General features: G+C 43.9%; 1 protein-coding gene across 1 annotated transcript in view; it reads left to right on the forward strand.

Annotated features, from left to right (window-relative positions):
- Positions 1–9,007, forward strand: part of RIN2 (Ras and Rab interactor 2) — a 97,786-nt gene extending 88,779 nt beyond the window's left edge. The window contains exons 9-11 of the mRNA XM_082857558.1: positions 261–392; positions 4,504–4,667; positions 7,440–9,007. Coding sequence (XP_082713684.1) covers positions 261–392; positions 4,504–4,667; positions 7,440–7,763 — 620 coding nt within the window. The 3' untranslated portion in view covers positions 7,764–9,007. The remainder of the gene's footprint in view (positions 1–260; positions 393–4,503; positions 4,668–7,439) is intronic.
- The last annotated feature ends 12,938 nt before the right edge of the window (positions 9,008–21,945 follow it).

Below are 21,945 nucleotides of genomic sequence, written 5' to 3' on the forward strand. Positions count from 1 at the left end.
GGAAATGGGGAGAAAATCTTCCCTGTGTTCATTGACTCAGACATTCATTCTGAAATTGTGAGTTAGGGTTGGTCTCTGACGTGGGCAGTGGGGAGAGGCCCAGGCCCTGTAGGATTCCAGAAACACCCATCTCTCTTTATGAATAGCTCACTTCCCCAGCATGACTCCTCGCTGTCTAATAAAAGCAGCAAGTAGGATATGAAAGGAAGAAATGTTGATAAAAATATCCCCGTCTGTCTCCCCCTTTCTTCCTACTCCAGGGAGGATGTATGGAGCTGATGACTTTTTACCGGTCCTGACCTATGTCATAGCCCAGTGCGACATGTTGGAACTGGACACAGAGATTGAGTACATGATGGAACTCCTGGACCCATCCCTGTTACACGGAGAAGGTAACAGGCTTTTGAAGAAGTGGGAGGATCTGGGTGCTTTTCTTCGGTTTCATTTTCTTTAAATTGAAGTTCACGTGACATAAGATTACCATTTTAAAGGGAACAATTCAGTAGCATTTAATACATTCACAATCTGGGGCAATCCTCCACATCTTTCCAGCTCCAAAACATTTTCATCCCCCAAAATAAAACCCCAGGCCCATTTGGCACTTATATGGGTGCTTTTTTGACATCTTCAGGGGTAACGGCCGTTTTAGTTTTGTTCATTTATAAGAATGTGCTGACTTTTTTTTTCAGATTACAAAAGTAATACATGTTCATCGCAGAAAATTTGGAAAAGTCAGAAAAACACACAAAACTGCAACCCAGCCATAGTTATACTTCACTGAGATTGGTTAAGTGCAATAAAAAATAACTTTCAGTAGAATAAATGCGATTTTTTAGAAGAAATGATTTCTTTGATTCCAAAGGGAAGCTATAAACTTTTGTTGGAGAATAATTCCACTGCTGGCACAACCGCCCGCTGTCAGCGAATCGGACAAAGCCCTGTCTTTTGTTTTCATCTTTATTTTTTAAATTTGGTTTTCAAGACGAAAACAGCATTAATTTCCTTTTCTATTAAAAAAAATAGAATCTGCTCATCATTAACATAAAACTACAGAGGAGTAAAATCTGGGCGATTTGCTTTCGATTTACTTTGTCCGTTCAGTCTCCTTTTTTTTTTCTTTTTTTTATAGTGCTGCAATGAACATTGTGGTATATGACTCTTTTTTTTTTTTACATCTTTATTGGAGTATAATTGCTTTACAATGGTGTGTTAGTTTCTCCTTTATAACAAAGTGAATCAGTTATACATATACATATGTTCCCATATCTCTTCCCTCTTGCGTCTCCCTCCCTCCCACCCTCCCTACCCCACCCCTCTAGGTGGTCACAGAGCCCCGAGCTGATCTCCCTGTGCTATGCGGCTGCTTCCCACTAGCTATCTATTTTACGTTTGGTAGTGTATATATGTCCATGCCACTCTCTCGCTTTGTCACAGCTTACCCTTCCCTCTCCCCGTATCCTCAAGTCCATTCTCTAGTAGGTCTTTGTCTTTATTCCAGTCTCCTTCTTGTATCCACATGTCTTCGCAGGAATTCCTCTCCTTACAGATTTATCACAGAAATAATTGGGGTGTTTGTCACTGTGATGCACAGGCTTGGAATAACTAGGACTCTTGTGTGACCTTGTCTTCTTAAAGGGGAGCAGATCGGAGCCTATTCATCCTGGTGCATTCTGACAGTCCATTTCCATGTGTCCCTGTTGGAGCCCAGATAGACCCTGAGCGATGAATTGTTGCATAACATGTTTTCTCTCCAGTGAGCTTTAGTCTGGGCTTGAGTAAAAAGGTCCATCCACGTGCTCATGGGATTCCCCAGGGAATTCATCATCCCAGGATTTTCCCTGGAGGAAACTGCAGTGCAGTGTCACCCCCCGAGTGTGTACATTCGTTCACTAAGTCCCCAGTGCCTGGCTTTCGTTCAGAGTGTCTGACCTCCAGGGAGCCCTGAGGGTCCCCCTTCCGTCCCTGTAGGGACAACGCTGACTCCGGACCAGTGATGAATATCTTCATCCTGTGAATGAGCCTGTCCATCCCTTTACCTCTCCCCCATTTATCTCCCCTCATCCATATTCACGACGCTGAGGCCAGACCCTCTGGCCAGACCCTGCCAGGAGCATTCCTCCCCTGCTCTGCCCTGGGATTTCCAGAAGGGGAGAAGCATGTGGCTCTGTCCAGGGACTAAGAGGAAACATACATCTGTCTCTGTCCCATGCTTTCCTTTCTTCCGCTGTGTTATTATTATAATTTTATATGCATCTGGGATTTTTTTGAGCTTCAGTCATATTTAATTCTAGTAAAAAGTGTGCTGAACTCTTGGGGCTTTGGGGGAAGGGCATGCCAGTTTCCCTCAGAAAATTACCATTCTGCTGCTGACAGAGTGTGCTTAGGACAAACATACACTTACATCATGTGGCCCGAGGGTCGAGACAGCCACTTCCTGCCACCTTTCCCATCGTTTCCCTGGAGCGAGGCACTGCCCTGGCCACTATGTCGGTGACGGATGGGGCGGGTGGCAGTGCTCAACTCCAGGAATCACAGAGAGAGACAAGGACCCAGCTAGCAAAACTACAGCGCAGCCAGCAAGCTCGGGTTTTCACTAGAGCCTGCCTCCACTCAGCCGTGTCCTGGTTTCTCAGCCTGCTTCCTGGGAGAGCAGGGCGGCCCCGTCGGGTGGCCATGGTTGCAGACCAGGCCCTCCTCTCAGACCAGAGCTCTGCAGTCTGGGAGGAAGAGGCAGCCAAGCAGAGATGCACTGCTGGTCCAGCCCTGCATCCTGCCCTACTGCCCAAAGCCCTCTTTGGTTTGCGGGACGACAGCCCACATCTGTTTTCTGCTGTTTAAGCAGGTAGTTTCATTTGCGGAAAAAGCGTCATGGAATCCCTTTTACGTGCACAGCCCTGCTGGCAGGGTTAGAGTTTTGCAGAAATTTAAACCTTCCTCTAATTGCATCCACATGTTTCAAAGTGTGGTCAGTTTTGTGCTTCCAGCATTTGGAGTTTTCTCCATAGCGGCCTGAACTTTGAGCCGTGGAGTCTAAAATTTGGCGTTCAGAGGAAACAGTCCCCTCCCAAACTCAACTGTCATAGTCCCTCCAAGTCCGAGCTCCAATCCTGACACCTCCACAAGCCTCTCTTAAGTATTAAGTCCATATTGGTTTCTCCTGAAATCCTCTGTGTGGCATTTAAATTCCATACTACTGAGTTTCCCACTCAATCATGTGATTTGTTCATGGGGAAAATATTTAGTAAAAATCAGCCACTCAAAGCGCTGTACTCCAAATCTCTGCCAGCGACCTGAAAGCCACAAAAGTGTGTTTCTTTCTCAGTATGAGTCACAGGGGGGCGTTCAGCTCGTTTCCTAGATGGTGGGCCAGTTGCCATCTTGAATGTTGTCACCTGTTGACCAGAGAGAAAGTTCTCCAGGGTCTTGTGTTAGCAGCTAAATACTTTGGCCATGAAAGAGATACTTGCAGACAAAACTTATTAAACCACAACTAACTTCCGGTCCCTGCATGAATAAACCGCCAAGGTCCGTTTTCTTTAATACATTTATAAAGCAGGGACTCTGATTCTAATTTTTACGAACCCACCCCCGCTCTGTACCTGGCTCACGGTGGAGATTCAATAGGTATTTGGACAAAGAAATGTCTCTCGATGATGTGCTGTGCCCAATTAGGGAATTTGTAATAAGTGTTTGGGGCGCCCCCTAGTGTTTCTCTAGCACACAGCTTACAAGTTTCAGGAAGGCACCTAATTATAGTTTAAGACCAAACTGTGAACACACTTATGTCTCTCAGAGTGTTGTAAATCTTTTTAACACTCCCCCAAACATAAGACATCGTTCCCAAATGCACCAGCAAAGGGGCATCACTTGCTTTTCCTTGTAAATTACTCTTTCCTAAATGTCATGTTATGAGAGTCCCCAGGGAAGGGTAAGAAAGGGAATCAGGAGGGAGAAGTTATTTTGAAGAATCCATATCGTGAGCACACATGTATACTGTGTATTCCTTTCAAAGTGTATAGTTTACTCAAAATTTAGAAAAGAGTAATTCCTAAAGGAAAAGCCCCAAAGCAGGTGTTGCCAGAAGTAGGTGGGTTCCTGTTCCTGTACTAAAGGGTTCTGGCCTCAGAAAGGTGGACCCTGCCGTCCTCACACGCCTTCCCACCTGCATCAGGCCCCAGCACCCTGACCTTTCCTGGCAAAGCATTTTCACAATTGTGTTTAGATAATAGAGATTCTGTGTGTCTCACCCGTTGGAATGGAAATTCCGTCAGGGAAAGCAGGGCGTGGTCCGCGGTGGGCAGTGGCCCAGGCCTGGGTCAGCCGTACATCCACGGAGACGGATGCAGGAATGGATGGGTTAGGATGTGCTCTCATGCGGTCCCTCAAGGAAATGCATGCGGAAGAGAAGGAGAAAATGCCGAACCGGACCTCCAACACGGTGGGCCCCCAACTGTTGTCCAACTGGTAACCCCCTGGAGAACTCATTCTTTCCACCCTTTCCAGGAGGCTACTACCTGACCAGCGCCTACGGAGCACTTTCCCTGATAAAGAATTTCCAGGAAGAGCAGGCAGCGAGACTGCTGAGCTCTGAGGCCAGGGACACCCTGAGGCAGTGGCACAAGCGGAGGACCACCAACCGGACCATCCCCTCAGTGGACGACTTTCAGGTATGTGGCCGGCCGGCGGTGGGGACAGACTCCTGCTGCTTCCTTTGTCCTTGGGAAGCAGAGCTGGCTCATGGCGCACGCAGCTCAGGGCACCCGAGGGCCTCCCTTCGTCGGACCATCTGGTGGAAGAGGGATATTTTAAACCACCCTCTGACCTTGTTGTTTCACTTCTCTGTTTTCCTTAAATTAACAGAATATATATATGTGTGTGTGGATTTGGCCCAAGTTTTGCTGCCCTTAAGAAATCAGAGTCAAGTTAGGACAGGATTTCCTCCAGAAGGTCCAGCGTAGATACTGCCCACCTGAGCGCACAGGAAGCCAGAAGGAAGGATGCTCTCAGCACAGGTGGCAGATGGGAGACTGGGAGGTGGAAGCAGCTGTGTGAGGCCCTGCACTTGACCTGGTCTCTCTGAGAAGAGGGACACCTCTCCTCTTTCATCTCGCCACCCCCCAAAACAGAAGACCCCAGCATCTCATCAGCAGCGTCAGCTCTGGCAGCTGGTCAGGGCCAGAGTTGAAGAGTGAGCATCTGGGCCAGGTCCTGCCTGGATCCCCTTCCAGAATTTTCTGTGCCCCTGAGCTGGTCCCTGGGAAGGTGGGTTCCCACAGAGCTTGCTTCCTAGAGAGGAGAGGCAGGTTGAGGCTATAGAAATCTTGACCCAACACAGGAACGCTTGATTTGCTCACAGTCTATGAAACGATGAGTAAGTCTGCAAATGTCTTCAGATAATATTTCAAAAGTTTCAAATAGAATTGTAAACCCCGACCGTGCTTTGTGTCCACGTGCCACGCGGTGAATTTCCAAGCAGGACAGATTTGCTCCACGTCCAGATTCACCTTCCTTGCCCTTTTTGCCTTTTTAATGCTCTGAAAACACTCAAAAGGTACATTTGGTTTAAAGCCACCCATCGTGGAAAGGCAAGGTCAGCAAGGTTTTCTCCAAGATAGAAGTGTTCCCAGAAATTCCTTCCCAGGCGCGTAAACCTAAGGGGCGAGAAGGCATCCTGTGCGCCCCCCACCCCGTGGATTGTTGAAGAACCGTCCACGTGCTGAACGATTTAGCATCCGCAGGCCCTTGGAATGTGGCGACTATTGGCCATCTGGGGAGGGGGTTCCTAAGGCCACACAGCCTCTGGGGAGAAGAACGGAGGAAGGGAAATAAGAAGGGATAAAAACGCATCCTTCCACATCCCCACCTGCCGTTAGCCCCTTCCCCCGGTCCCCTCTCTCCATCTGGAGCTTCTAACCTAGAACCCCCAGAGTCCATGCCTTGTGCACACCCCTCCCCACTGGCCTCACTCACCTCAGAGAGGCACATCTTCTAAGAACGGACCCAAGATGGGAATTGTCAGCACTCAGCTTGGCTATAGAAGCCAAAGCCAGGAAGCAAAGCTGCACTTGGAACTCCTAAGTCAGGGTCACAGGCACACACATCTGCTCACCCTGGAGAGGCAGCACACCTCACCTCAGTGGTCGAGACACCAGAACGCTGGCCCTGCCACTCACTCGCTCTGTGGCCTTGGGCAAGTTCCTTAACCTCTCTGTGCCTCAGTTTCTTCACTGGTCAAACAGGGATAGTGTAGGCCTCCTTCACAAGGTTTTTTTTAGGAGTCAGTAAGTAAATGCATACCATGTGCAGGCCATGTGCTGGGGGGCGGTATGGGAGAGGAGGGGTTGGTGAAACCGGGCGTGTGTGTACCCGAAGGGGCCCTCTAATGTTCCAGTTCAAGAGCGTCGGTGTTCTCATCCATGTGCAAGGTGCACTGGCCTTCCCAAGAGCTCTCTTTTCTATCACCTGAGGAAACCCTCAGGGTAACCGTGTAGGACCCCCGGCAGAGAGCCCCACTCCCCATTACTCCTGAGTAGGGCGGCCAGATTTCGAAAAGGAAGATGTATTTGTCTTCTGTCTGAAAATCAGATTTAACTGGGCGTTCCCTATTTTATCTGGGACCCCCACTCCTGAGGAAGTAGAACTGCAGAATGACCCAAGGCCACAGAATCTCAGAGAGCCGGGCAGGAGCCTAGGATGCCCCGCACCTCGTCCGGGCCCCAGGTCTGTTCTGTTCCGTGAAGCCGCTCGCCTGGTACTGCTCACGATGCAGGGCCTGCAGACACCCCCCAGCCTGCAGCCCCCATCTCCACGGCACCGCCTGCATCTCCCAGGCCTTTCCACAGAATCCACAACCCCCGCCGACTTTCCCACACAGCACTCAGAGCCACCTTGTGTTGGGTTGAAGCATGTGAAATTGCCAGTGGGGGAGGGGAAGGACGGTCAACCGTCTGCAGTATTTCGTGGTGCAGCCTAGCGCCATCGCCCCTGCTTAGGCTACATAAAAAGGAGTCCAAAGCGAATAGAACGTGTGCTCTTGTGTCTACATATGTTAATGTGTCTCCGGCTGCTGACTCCTGGCTCTTCTGACATTTGGTTGGTTTTTCAAGCTGGGAATAAAATAAACCCGTCAGATCTGGTTGACACTCTTAACCAGGGATTTCTCAGCCCAGCTTTATGAGAGAGACTGAAGGGTGAGAGCAGGGCTGAACGGACTTCCTCCTGCTTCTCGTATTGGGGATGAATTAAAGTCCATACGGTTGTGCTCCCCACCATCCCGTTTCACATCAGCCTCTTTCCCTGTACTTGGGGGCCTCGTCTCCTGACCCTGGACGTCCCGGCGAGGCTCACCTGTGAGGCCTCTCCCTGGTGTCCCCCAGCTCACCTGCACCATCTCACTTCCTCTTCTGACGCCGCCCCTGCACCTCTCTTTCTACCTGCAGAATTACCTCCGGGTTGCATTCCAGGATGTCAACAGTGGCTGCACGGGAAAGACCCTCCTTGTGAGGCCTTACGTCACCACGGAGGACGTGTGTCAGCTCTGTGCCGAGAAGTTCAAGGTGGCCGACCCCGAGGAGTACAGCCTCTTCCTCTTTGTGGACGAAACGTGGCAGCAGCTGGCAGAGGACACATACCCTCAGAAAATCAAGGCCGAGCTGCATAGCCGGCCACAGTCCCACGTCTTCCACTTTGTCTACAAGCGCATCAAGAAGGATCCTTATGGCATCATCTTCCAGAACGGGGAAGAAGAGCTCACCGCCTCCTAGGAGACACGCGAGGCTTCCCAGTGGTGCATCCGAAGAGCGGAGTTAGGAACCTGGCCTCCGGCTTCCACGTGCTTGTGCTTGCAAAGCAGTCACCTCCCTGGGGTCCTCTCAGTTCAGTGACGGAGCCATCCACAGGCCGACTTGGCCAAGGGCACCTTTAGCCACAACGCCCAAGCACAGTAGCTGAGGTTCATGAAACAGTAGGATCCGTCCTTCAGAGCTGGAGAACTGCATCTGATGGTTCAGGTGTCCCGAGATCGTTTGCTGCCTACCCCCAGCCAGGTACAGGGTTGGCTCACGTGTATGTATACGTACTGAATGAACATTTAAGGTACAAGCTCTTCTCTTGAGTTCAACAGCAGGCGTTTGACAAGACTGTCCGATGCAGTGCATCAAGGACCTCTCAGTTCAGTGGGTGCCTTCAGCCTTTCCTTCCTTTCTTCTTCTTTTTTTTACGAAGAGCCTTTGCGTTTTTATATATTTCATAGAAATTTTTATAGCAGTTGCAGGTAAACTGTCAGGATTGGTTTTTAAAATATTTTTGTAACTTTAAGATATTCTATAATTATGCATGTGATTTTAACATTTAATATGCAAAAAGAAATCTCTTGCTGGATTTGAGAGTATTGCATTTTAAAAGTCTCTCTTCTGTAACTGGATGTTTGAGCAACTTTGTGGGGAGAGACTGCTGGGTTTCTTACAGCGATGTATTACTGACACTGGCCACAGAATGCCTTTGGAAATCCAACGTACTGTTACTACCTTGTTCACGCTCAGTGGTATCGCGTTGTTTTGTGCTTTCACCAAGTGGTGCTGGGGATCAGGAAAGAAATGAATGTAGAGAGAGGTCGAGAGGGAAATACAGACTCTAACAGAGGACTAAGGGGTGGAGTCTGCTGGTTCAGACTCCTTGAAGGAAGTGGGAAAAGGAGATAAAAGGAACCACCTATGCTGAAAATACTGTAAATGTGCAGTGAGATTTGCAAAATCTGTCCCCTGTTATTTGCTTTCGGAAGCAATTTTGAAAACCCCACGAGGAAAAACAAAAAAAAATAAGAACACCACTTTTTTTTTTCCTTTTCCACATAAATCAAAACTAACAGCGTCAGATTATTTTGGGCAGAAACCATGTATTGTGAGTTTCATTGAGTTAAATAAATGCCATTTGGAAAGGAGTTTGCAAATGCACCAAAAAGCCCATCTGTGTTGTAGAATGTGTGGCGGAAGTTAAATTTCTGTTTTACGAAACCTGTTTGGGCGGGGCCTGGGGAGGGGCGGTTTGCACAGAGGATGAGGGTCTCCTATCAACATAACAAAGGTAGTTACAAAAACATGTTATTGTACTGTGTAAGGATGCGTAGTCATCTAATTTGGTTGGCTTTGTACCTTGTACCTTTTTAAGCTTTTGCTGTACATCTGGAACCCTCAACACATACTGTGTTGTACTTCCTTTTGTAAATGATTTTTTTAATGGAATTTTGCACATAATACATTGTAATACTGTGCGATAATCATGTGTGAAAATAATTCTTGAAATATTCTTCAGTTGTCTTTTTCCTTTGAGAAGCAGAATGTGATTATGCACCAGAGAACGTTATGTAAATCTGGAACCCACGCCAGTGTTTGTGGTTAGATAATCCATAGAGAGGAAACAGAAAAGTTGACATTTTTTCACCAAGCTCATGTTCTGACAGGAGCAGAAGGAAAAGAACGTTCTAACCTGAAAGGATTTGGTGTTATCTGGGACAGTCCTTCGCTTAGTTGGACCAAGAGAACATCACAGCTAATCAGAAGAGCCCTGCAGACACCCGGCCCTGGTCTTTTTTTTTTAATGTAACCTCTGAAGTGCCCCAGCTGAAAGTTCAGGGCTGTTTCAAAATCAGCACGGCAGAGGCTGGCCTATTCCTGGTGCTTGGCAATGGCCTGATAGGTCCTTGTTGACTGAACGAACTTTCTAACCCGTCAGTAGGATGGTTGCTTAAAGATCAGAACTGTGGCTGAGCCGACTGCCTGCTTTGCATATTTACAATGAACTCAGAGTGACAATTCAGTCCCTGTAGTTTAAGGTCGTCACGCTCTCCTTGTCCTCCGAAGTCAGTACACTGCTGACTTAAAGCAGGTCACTGTGCCTGAATGGGAGACAGCAGGAGTAAACTTCAGTGAGATCAAAATAGGACGCTAGTGTGAGCAGAAGAAAACATCACAAGACAGCCCCTGGTTTTGTCGTTGGGCAATGTTTCCATGCTAAAATTACAGCTTCACATGCGTCTTCACTTTTTTCCCCACGCCAACATTTCTCACTTCTCAAATTGCCAGGAAACAGATTTTGGGGCAGTTTGAAGGAATAAGAGGAGAGTAAAAATATACATGCTGGGTGGAGGGAGAGGAAAATGTATTTCCAAATCTAAAAATATAAAAGTTGAATGCCAGCCAGAGGAAAGGATTTCTTTTTTTTTTTTTAATGTTATATGCAGTGCCAAATATTCTCTCCTCAGGGACGCAGAATAGAAATAGAAACTATTCGAGTAGATCAGTATCGTGTGGAAGTTACAACTTTAGATCTGTAAGGAAACACAGAAGGCAGGAAACCCAACCATGAATGCTTTCATTCATAAATGTGGCTTCACGTCTGCCGGGCATCTCTTACCTCCATCTTTAAGAGACTGGAAATGAGACAGCACTCTGATTATCAACAGCACTGCCTGCTTACTCGCTAAAGTCTGAGAGGAAGGGCTACGTACATGGGACATGGGCATTCTAATCGCCTGGCAGTATCTGATGATAAAATACTAAAAATCATCATCTTTCAAACCATGCTTGTGATGGTGAATTTGAGACCAAAAGTATTGTTGGTCATTTAGTGAACCCTGATCAAGTTGGAAATGGGAGAAAATTCATATAACATGGCAGAATCCTAAAGGGATCGTAAAAAAATAGAAGAGGTGGAGGGAGGAAGATCTGGAGAACACGCTCTTATTTGAAAAAGATGTTTCCCTCCAACGTGGAAGGATGGGTGGCATTTGGCACAAACATTTCCCCCATGGACAGTGACTTTTGTCAGGAGGGTATGCAGGGGAAGTTTATAGAAAATTATTCAGAAAGGTCTGGGCCGATACATTTAATAAAGTAGTACCAAGGGTCTGCCCTCAGACCCCCACCCAGCAGGCACGTGTGCAGGGCGGCAGCTTTGATCTGGAGGGTGGGGGGCCGGGGGCCGGACAGCTTCTTGTCTCTCGATGCTAATAACCTAACCTTCCAGAGTGGAAGTTGCCTGAAAGTTCTGTACGTGATAGACATTTAGAATATCATCATAAGAATGAATCTGAGTATTTCCTTCCACCGAACGCAGATCTGCTGTGGTGGATCCTGGACTCTGTCAGCCTGGAGGGGGAGGCGCTCAGGGCCCATGGCGGGGAGAGGGACAGTGGCTGGGGTGGGCGGGTAGCGGGGACCAGGCAGGGCTCAGCTCTGGGCTAAGGTTTCCTCCCTGGCGTCTATCGCTCCCGCGGCCCGGGCCCCTGGGGAATACATCACCTCACACAGCTGAAGGCAGTTCCCCCCCATTTAGCTCCATTCCTTCCCTTCCCTCCCCCAGGACGCAGGGGGGCAGGTTTTAGGTTTTAATGAGCTGGGCGGGCTCTGGCCTTTCCCTGAGGCCTGTCCACAACACACGCTTCTCCCGTTCTACCTGAGATGCAGGGTGAGCCAGGTGCCACCACCTACACCCGCCCTCCTGGTCTGTCCCCAGGGCTCAGTGTCCGCTGGTCCTATTCCCATCAGGTTCTCAGCTTCGGCCGCTTCTTCAGCTCACCTGCAGGCCTTTAAAACCCCGAAGGCCAGGCTGCCCAGACCATCAGAATCTCTGCACGTGGGACCCAGGCAGCGACTTCTACTGAAACTTCCAAGGTGATTCTACTGTGAAATCGGGGCTGAGAAATACCAGGATAGGTCAAGACACAGGTCTTAGGAGAGAAACACACCTGAGAGAGGTAAGACTTTGTCTACAGCCCCTAACACCTAATCAAGTACAGGTTCTTGGTCTTAGTCGGCTGACTTCAGCAAAAGGCCATGGAAAATGTACTTGTAGCATGGCACCGTTCCATGGAAACAGGAAGCAAGCCACACAGATGAGTTTAAATTTTCTAGTAGCCACGTTAAAAAAAAGAAGAAAAACAAATGGGTGAAATCAATAGCACTATATTACAGTATTACTAATTATTTTATTTTAGTAATCCATGCTATCCCAAATATAATATTTTAACAATTAATCAATCAAAAACATTAGAGGTATTTTACACTAATTTTTTTTCATCACCTCCAAAATCTTGTGTGTATTGGGCACTTATGTCACGTCTCAGTAGCCAGATGTCGAACGCTCAGCAGCCACGGGTGACTGGTGGCTGCTGTGTTGGAGAGTGCAGGTCTAGCAAACTAACTAGGAATGACTTACGAGACTGAAAAAATACAGTCATCGGTGCATGTAAAATAAAACCACAAAACACACACATGCGCACTGTCAAACAGGCACCCCTTACCAGCCGAGGTGCTGACGGCATCTCCCTCTTGGCTCCTGCGAGGGCCACGAGGCACTGAATTAATCCATGTGACGTCTTAGAACCCGGTACTCCACAGGCACATTGAATATTTGTCACTATTATCATGAGACAATCAACCTCTTCGAAAGAAAATTTTCCACTGCCATTGTTTGTTTCTACTGACCCATTCACGTTTTTATCTGCTGGCAAGTTTCTTGTGAAAAAAAGAAAGACAATAACAGGTACTAAGGTTTAATATAGATAAACTCTATATATCAATATACATATTATATATATATCGCTATATATTATATATATTAACTATATAAATCTATATATTATATATATTAACTATATATCTATATATATTATATATATTAACTATATATCAATATACATATATATATTAACTATATATATAATATATATTATATATATTAACTATATATCAATATACATATATATATTAACTATATATTATATATATTAACTATATATCTATATATATTAACTATATATCAATATACATATATATTAACTATATATCTATATATATTATATATATAAACTATATATATAATATATATTAACTATATATCTATATTATTATATATATTAACTATATATCAATATACATATATATTAACTATATATTATATATATTAACTATATATCTATATATATTAACTATATATCAATATACATATATATTAACTATATATTATATATATTAACTATATATATCAATATACATATTATGTATATTAACTATATATATCAATGTATATATTATATATTAACTATATATATTATGTGTATATTATATATTAACTATGTTAATGTATATTATATATTAACTATGTTAATATATATTATATATTAACTATATATCAATGTATATATTATATATAAACTATATAATGTATATATTATTTATATTAACTATATGTGTTAATGTATATATTATATATATTAACTATATATGTTTATATATGTGTGTGTATATATGTATATATATATTTTATATATATACATACATATATATACACACATACACACACACACACACACACATATACATATATATATATATATATATAGGGATGAGATGCCCAGTGTGGGAGGATTAAAACTAAAGTGAATGCCATCCGTTAACTTTGTTGTTGATGATGGTGGTGATGGACGAGTACAGGTGTGAACTGGGAGGATATTCCCAGTGTTCTCTACTGGCCAAGAACATCAGCAGGGCCGTGGCCAGTGGTGACTATTGCCAAGAGGGGGAAAGGGGAGGAGGGAGGGAGATTGCAGGGATGGCCAGAGTGACATCCTGGGAGGAACCGGCTCTGCCCCAAGGGTGGCTACAGTAGCGCTTCCCAGAACGGAATGATTACTTAAGTAAAAGTGTAACTACAGTCAGTGATTATTGCCACAGCTTATCCTCTTTTAATTTTATTTTTTACATTCACTTATTCATTTAGATATTTATATATACATGTCTATTATTTAACTGGATTACTCTTAAATACAATAGGCTTTACCAAAAAGAATAAGGTGTGATTTGATGCGATTTTCCTTATCTCTGATGTCTGTGCTTCCTCTTTCCTGCCAGTTCTACAAATTTTGAGAGAATGGACTCAGATTGCAGTTTTAGTCAATTTTATCTTTTTCACTCTGTTTCTTCAGTCTACTGATATACAATCACGCACAGAACAGAAATGCATCGACAATGAACTGAAAGAATGAAAAATTGCAAAGAAAAATAAACTGCCCGAGACTCTTTAACCAATCAAAATTAAATACACGTGAACTAGCTAGGACACTGGAAAGCTTCTGCTTTTCACAAGCATGTGGAAATACAATACTTGGCAAATTGCAAAATCTCATTTCACAGATAGTTGAAGATTTTGCTGGTGAAAATGCAATCCGTGGACCAAGCATAGCATCTTCCAGGAGCTCCTCAGAGTCTCAGGACCCTCCCAGACCTACTGAATCAGAATCTACATTTTAACAAAATTCCCAAATGATCCACGTGCACGTTACAATTTGAGCAGTATTAGTTCAAGGCCTGTTTGTGTTGAGGGCATTTGTGCAGCTGATACCATTAAACTTAAACTGCTGCTGTTAAATCTCTGGAGGGATGGAGCTTGTGACACTAACTAAAAAAAAGGCATAACCTCACTTCAAACCACGTACATGATCACAAAAGGCTTAAAATGCAGATGTCAGGAAACACGTGCTTTTCTGATGATGATTTATTCTTCTTGCTTTCATAGGGAAAAGAGACCTGAAACGTAGGGGGAAAGACTCAAAATGAGGTGGGGTTGAAGACAAATACAGTGGTTTTGCCAGGCATCTTCTTTTACCTCCAACTATGTGAGGCAAACAGAAGCTGAGTCAGAAGGTTCTTTCTGTCTGGGCCAGCTGCTCTCACATGTGTACTCGTGTGTGTGTGTGTGTGTGTGTGTGTGTGTGTGTGTGCGCGTGTGTGCGTGTGTGTGCAGGGACATCATTATGTAGTCTGGATAATTAACTAGTCACACTGTCTGCACGTGATATTGGAAGTTTATGGGCTTTTTTATTTTCTGAAAGGACAGCCAACTTTCTTTTAAAGGCATTTCATTCCCTGAGAATCTATTATCTACAGGGCCATTTTGCTCATCGATTTTGAAAAGCAGGGAAGATAGATGTATTTTAAATGTATTTGGTGACTAAGGAGTGAATTGTTTAAAACATCTTTGGACTCAGCAGGCGCCGGCTGCAAAGGGAAAGTGCTGTGGACCCTGCAGAACGCTTGCATTCCTCCGGACAGTGATTCCAAACAATCCTGAACCCTCTTATGCTTGCAATGTTGTTTCATGCATGTGGTTTTGCTCTTTTTTTGTGGGGGAAGGGAGGATTTGTTTTTACAAAATAAACACCACATCAAATATTCCCAGGTGTATAATGAAGCAGCAGTTCCTGTCCCCTCCCCCAATCCCATTTCTATTTTTAAAAATATTTTTCACTTAATGTACAATCCTTTTTAAAAATTATTTATTTATTTGGCTGTGTCAGGTCTTAGTGGCAGCATGCGGGATCTTCGTTGCGGCACGCGGGATCTTGCTGTTGCAGTGTGTGGGCTCTCTAGTTGTGGCGCGTGGGCTCTAGAGCTCACAGGCTCAGTAGTTGCGGCACGGGGGCTTAGTTGCCCCATGGCATGTGGGATCTTAGTTCCCTACCAGGTATTGAACTCCCATCCCCTATACTGGAAGGCGGATTCTTAACCACTGGACTGCCAGGGAAGTCCCCGAATCCCATTTCTGATGCCTCCCCCTCTAAACAACTTCTCCAGCTCCATCTGCCATTATTTATCTGCATATTTCTTAAAAAAATGCTTATACTGTTGCTTATTGATTTCTTTTCCAATATTAGACATTATTTACTGAGTCCGTACTATGGAAGGTGAGGATTTAATCTTCTTATTCCATATACATAGACATGCAATTTTTCTCCGCCAGTCTCCCCAAATAATTATATAACATTTTGGATAAATTCATGTTTTTTATTATGATGGCAACGTAAATGTTGTTCAGAGCTAAACTATAATGCAATTGTATTTCCTTTATGTACAACTTTTTGTTTTTCTTGGAGTTAATGATTGCTTCCATTTTTATGGTTTGTTTACCTTTAATGTACCCGTCACTAATTCGTTCTCAACCTCTATTCCACAGCCGAGAAATTCCTTTCAACATGCTCTAATAATTCAGAATAATCTATCATTTCCTTTTATTTTTTTCATTGAGTTATCTTTCCTAGAGCTGTCCTCCTGTTGTAATGTGGGTGGGCCAGTTGGTTTCTAGGACTCTGATAGAACTGTCTTCCTGGAAATTCTCCTTACCATTCTACAGAGTTAAATGTCCTATATCCTATTTCTTGGATCCTTTTTTTCTCTTTCTTCACTCACTTCTTTTTTTACTGGAGCACATTATTTAGAAGAATTGAAGGTGAAACGTTTGAGGCTTTTACATATTCTTCTGATTCTTCTATCATTCCTAGTGCTCGATAGTTTGACTAGGTCGAGAACCCTGTTAGAAATTTCCTCTCAGAATCTTCTTTTTTTAAATTAATTTATTTATTTATTTATTTATTTACTTTTGGCTGTGTTGGGTCTTCATTGCTGTGTGCAGGCTTTCTCTAGTTGCAGTGAGTGGGGGCTACTCTTCATTGTGGTTCGCGGGCTTCTCATTATGGTGGCTTCTCTTGTTGCAGAGCACTGGTTCCAGGCACGCAGGCTTCAGCAGTTGTGGCATGTGGGCTCAGTATTTGTGGCTTGTAGGCTCTAGAGCTCAGGCACAGTAGTTGTGGCACATGGGCCTAGCTGTTCCACGGCACGTGGGATCTTCCCAGACCAGGGCTCGAACCCGTGTCCCCTGCATTGGCAGGCAGATTCTTAACCACTGCGCCACCAGGGAAGCCCTCCTCTCAGACTCTTGAAGTTTAGAAATAATGTTTTTTTCTCTTGTCATCTAGCTTTCAGAGATGCTGGTGTCTGACATCACTTGATTTCTAATCCATGCATATATGAATCTCATCTCATTTTATACCATTGGATCGTCTCCTTCCACCTTGACTGTAGGCCCAGCCAGAGGACTCACCTTGGTCAAAAGGACTCTAGTAAACAGGGTGCAAGTGGAGGTTTGAAAAGTGCTTGTGCATTGGGCTGGCCCCTTCTTGCTGCTGAGAACCCTTCCATCACCCTTGTGAACAGAACAAACTAGTTTCCTAGAAGATAAGAGATTGTGTAGAGAGAAGTCCCAGCCATCCCAGGACATCCCAGACACGTGAGCGAGGCCGTCTGGGATGATACAACTAACAAGCCTCCAGCTCAGACCAGAAGAACCACCCAACCAACCCACAACTTAAGTCGCTAGGTTTGGGTGATTCGTTACACAGCGAAAGCTAACTGATACACTTCCCTTCCATTTTCCAGAAGCTGTTAGAAGAGTCTCCTTATCCCTACTGTTCTCAAATTTCAAAGATGTGCCTCGATGTGGATTTTTTTTTTTTCATCAGTTGTGTTGGAGACTCATCTCTTTCACTCTCTGGAAGCTCATATTCTTTAATTCTGAGAACATTTCTCATATTTTCAAAATTATTATTTCTTCCCATCTATTTTTTCTCTTTCTGGAGTTCCTATTATTTAAATATTGGACCTGAAAACGTGCCCCATTGGGTTAACAGAAACTGGTGACTAACAGAAATTCTTGAGCTTGTCTTACAGAACACCAGATAAGGGAACAGCTTGTTAAGAAACCCTCCACTTGTGACCTGCCTTCACTGACCAAGCTCACCTTAATTATTTTTTGGCTCCCTAACTGCCCCCTATAGATAACACCTTTGAAGTAGGGGTTGCTATAGTAATGGGGGCTTAAGTTGTTTTCCAGGAACTTGGAGTCAGCTCCAGTGCAGTTGAAGCTGAGTAAGACTGATTAGGAATGCCCACCCTAAAATTTGGCTTGCGCGGGTGTCCAGTGAAATACATCTTGACACCAGAGGGCTGAAAAACTCCACCTCAGATCGTGCTAAGTGCCTCCATTTTTTTTAAAACAGGCATCCCGTGGAAAAGCGTGTAACCCAGATACACCTGCGCACAACACCGGTTACCTCACTTTTTCCCTACCTCCAGTCACCTTTTCCCACACCTAAGACCACCCTACTCCTTTATCCCATAAATATCTCAAGCCCTCGCCTTCAGGGAGGCAGATTTGAAATTTGTTCTCCATTCTCCTTCTTTGGCTGCCTTGCAAAGAAACCTTTTCTGTGTGACAAACCTCCATGTCGTAACATTTGTCTTGCTTCAGGTCAGGCAAATAAACCTGGCTTGGTAACAGACCTACTAGCTTGCACTCCTATTTGTTGTTTCCAAGCTTTAATTCCTACTTCTTGTCTCTATGTCTTTTTCTTATACTTTCTGGGGTATTGCTTCAATTATTGAATTTTTAATTTATAATAATAACATACTTTGTTTCTGAATGTAATTTTTATAATATTTAGTTCTTTTTTTCCCTGGATGAAATATCTTGTCTGTCTGTGGATCTTAGTTATAGCATTATTTTTTTTAAAAAAATCTCTGTTCATCCCACTTTTCTTTTTCTGTTTGTTTTATTCTGTCTTTTGGATTAGCGGCTGTACTCAGATGTTCAGTGGCTTTTGATTATTCATAGTTTTGGGTGGCGGGTTGTGGGGTTTTTTGGTTAATGTTTATTTATTTTGGTTGCACCGGGTCTTGGTTGTGGCAGGCAGGCTCCTTTGTTGCGGCTTGCCAGCTCCTTAGCTGCAGCAGGCAGGTTCTGTAGTTGCGGCAGGCAGGCTCCTTAGTTACGGTACACATGTGGGATCTAGTTCCCTGACCAGGGATCAAACCTGGGCTCCCTGCATTGGGAGCACGGGGTCTTATCCACTGTACCACCAGGGAAGTCCCGATTATTCATAATTAAATGTGAAGCACCACAAAGCTTCTTGGAAGCTGTGTATATTGGCAGAGTTTGTGAGCTGGCGGCCCTCCCTTTAGGGTGACCATGTCGCAACCTGGTCATTTTATTGAAAGGATGAAAAATGTGAATATCTATGGGGCTTTTCTCTTGGGTCAGGCGATTTCCCCAGGAAAAGTTCTCCAGTACCCTACTGGGGGTTGCAGGGTGGGATTAAATCTCACTGCCAGCATTCTGGGACCTACGTAGGGCAGGGTGAATGTGCCAGCTCTTACTTAACCCCGATTTCCAATGCGGTGGTCTGGAATGTAGGGGACACGGGTTCGATCCCTGGTCCAGGAAGACCCCACATGCCACGGAGCAACTAAACCTGTGCGCCACAGCTACTGAGCCCGTGTGCCACAACTGCTGAAGCCCATGCACCTAGAACCCTTGCTCTGCAGCAAGAGAGGCCACTTCAATGAGAAGCCCGCGCACCACAGCGAAGAGTAGCCCCCACTCGCCGCAACTAGAGAAAGCCCGTCTGCAGCAACGAAGACCCAACGCAGCCAAAAATAAATAAATTTATGAAAAAAATCATAATAAAAAACATTAGTTTATCCAAAATGTTATATAATTATTTGGGGAGACTGGCGAAGAAAAATTGCATGTCTATGTATATGGTATAAGAAGATTAAATCTTCACCTTCTGTAGTATGGACTGTGCTCTGACAACTTGGGAACACAGCTTCCTATGCCTCTCCAGGGAGTAAGGCTGTCCTCTTTTCTCTGCCGTTGTCCCTGCCTTGTCTGAATCCTGAGCCTCAGCAGATTCTGCACTGGGAATCCATTGCCTTGCCCCTTGGCTTTTCGTCCTGTAGTTGCTGAACTCTCAGCTTGCGTCTGTCTGCTAAATGAGTTTACTAGCATCTGTAACTGTGCTAGGCTAGCTCTCATCGGCTATTGTCTCCTTCTCCATTCTCTTTGTTCTTATGAATTTATGCCTTTAAAAAGTTTTTTAATTCTCTTTTCTTCTCATCTTAAGTGAGGTGTTGATAGGAAGCTCATGTGTTAGCTCATCTTGTTTCACTGAAACCTGTAGTCAGCTTTTCATACGAATGGTGAGTGCTTTTTGTACAAGCTAGTTACCCAAACTAAAAATAATTGATTACATGGGTGGTTGGAGTCAATGCATCTATCTGACCCACTTATTTTATAAAGAAATAAATTTTTTATCTGAAGGCAACTACCCATCCCAGCTGTCTCATTGTCAAGCACATTGCTAAGGATTTATCAAAATATATACTTACTGGGCACTTTGTCTTTTCCACTTGCTCTGAAGGAAAAGAAACAGAGTAGCAAGGGATGAAACGGCAAGCTCTTTGCTTGTTTAAATGTCAGAATGTTGCCACAGTGAATGATGGATGAGAGCCTGGGTCAGCACTGTTTACAGAAGAGCACATGATGTTTTGTCTAAATGAGCAGGAAGATGTTTTGTGATAAAATGTGGTAAAAGCTTGTCATTTTTTCCAACTAAGCAGTAAAAGGAAGTACACAATGTAAAATGATCAATGAGAAGCTCTGAGTCATCAGTAACATAGGACAATGGGCAGGGTAAAAATAAGATTGAATGTGCTGAAACAGAAAGCAATAACAGCATGGCCTAGGAGCCCAAGTAACTATGGGACTCCAAGGCATTTAAATGTAGTTCGTGCTTTTTAAAGTTACTGAGTGGTGGGGACACTGAGGTAAACCATGGTGGTTCTATTTTCTTTAGAGTCAGGTTTATTAAGATATAACTTACATACAGTGAAATTCACTCTTTTCAGCGTACGTTCTATGAATTTTGACAGATCCGTTCAGTGAGGGAGTCACCACTGTGATCAGTCCCATAAAACTCTCCCCTAATTTCCTTCTGTTCCCCAACCCCAGCCCCTGCAACCAATGATCTGTTTTCTGTTCCCGAAATTCTCTCCTTTCCAGTTTATCTTATAAATGGAATCATACAGTAGACAGAATTTTTATTCTGGCTTAAATATTTCTGTACAGGTTTTTGTGGGAACATAAGTTTTCATTTCTCTGGGATAAATGCCCAGGAGTGCAAGCTGGGCTTAAATGGTAGTTGCATATTTAGTTTTTAAAGAAACCACCAAACTGTTTCCCAGAGAGGCTGTGCCACTTTACATTCCCACTGGTTATGTGGAAGTGATTCAGCTTTGATTTTTTTTTTTTTTTTGTAAATTTGTGTTAAACTGCTGAAACTGTCAAAGATTTACTCAGGTTAAAATGTATGCACTTTTAAGAATGTTTTCTTTCTCGAAGTGTCATGACTAATCTCACTGCAATAAAAAAAACCTAAGTCACTCCCAAAAGGGAAAACGAAAATCATGCTGGCCTTACTCTTTTCCCCCAGAAACTTTAAACCCCAGGGAAAAAATAGAATAATGATGTTTACAAAGTTCTTGGCAGGGAGAGAACATGGGATCCATGAATATCCAGCCAATATTCTAATCAGGCATCTCACAGACTAAGGAGCTCTGGGAAAAGAGCAGCAGCCCCGTGGGGCCCCTGGAAAACAAAGCAAAGCAAAGCAAAACAAAAAGAAAATACTATAATGAAATCCAGCCAACCCATAAATGAATCGAAATGAAGAGTGGAACGAAAAAATTGTAATAAAAAAATGGCAGTGCACATTACATCCACTCAATTATAGACGGAAATCAAACAACTGGAGGATGCATAGTTGTAACACAGATGTATATAAAAGTTCTGAAAAATAACAATAATACAAGCAAAATAATCAGGAGACTAGGGCAGAGCAGACAAAGATCATTACAGAGATCATTATAGCTTTCATTACAAAGAGACAATAGTGCCCTAAATGGAAACTTATGATAAAAAATACTTGGATCTCAACGATTTTCATTAAGATGTTGAAAACACATAGGCTATATATGACATAATATAATATATATCTTAGGCATTAAAGGAAACTTTTAGGTACCCTTATTTCTTTGGTAGTCAGTAATCTATTTAGTTTTAACTCAGTTCATTTGGAAATGACCAAAAAAAAAAAAAAAGACTGGGTGTCCTGCCAGATATACTGCACGGTGAATACTAACCAGCTGTACATCTATTTATAAATACATTTCAGCATTCCTGATTGCCTTGTGCAGTTTAAATTCTCCTTTGAACCGA

This window comes from Leucopleurus acutus (assembly GCF_964270905.1).
Source record: "Leucopleurus acutus genome assembly, chromosome: 16".
NCBI lineage: Eukaryota > Metazoa > Chordata > Mammalia > Artiodactyla > Delphinidae > Leucopleurus > Leucopleurus acutus.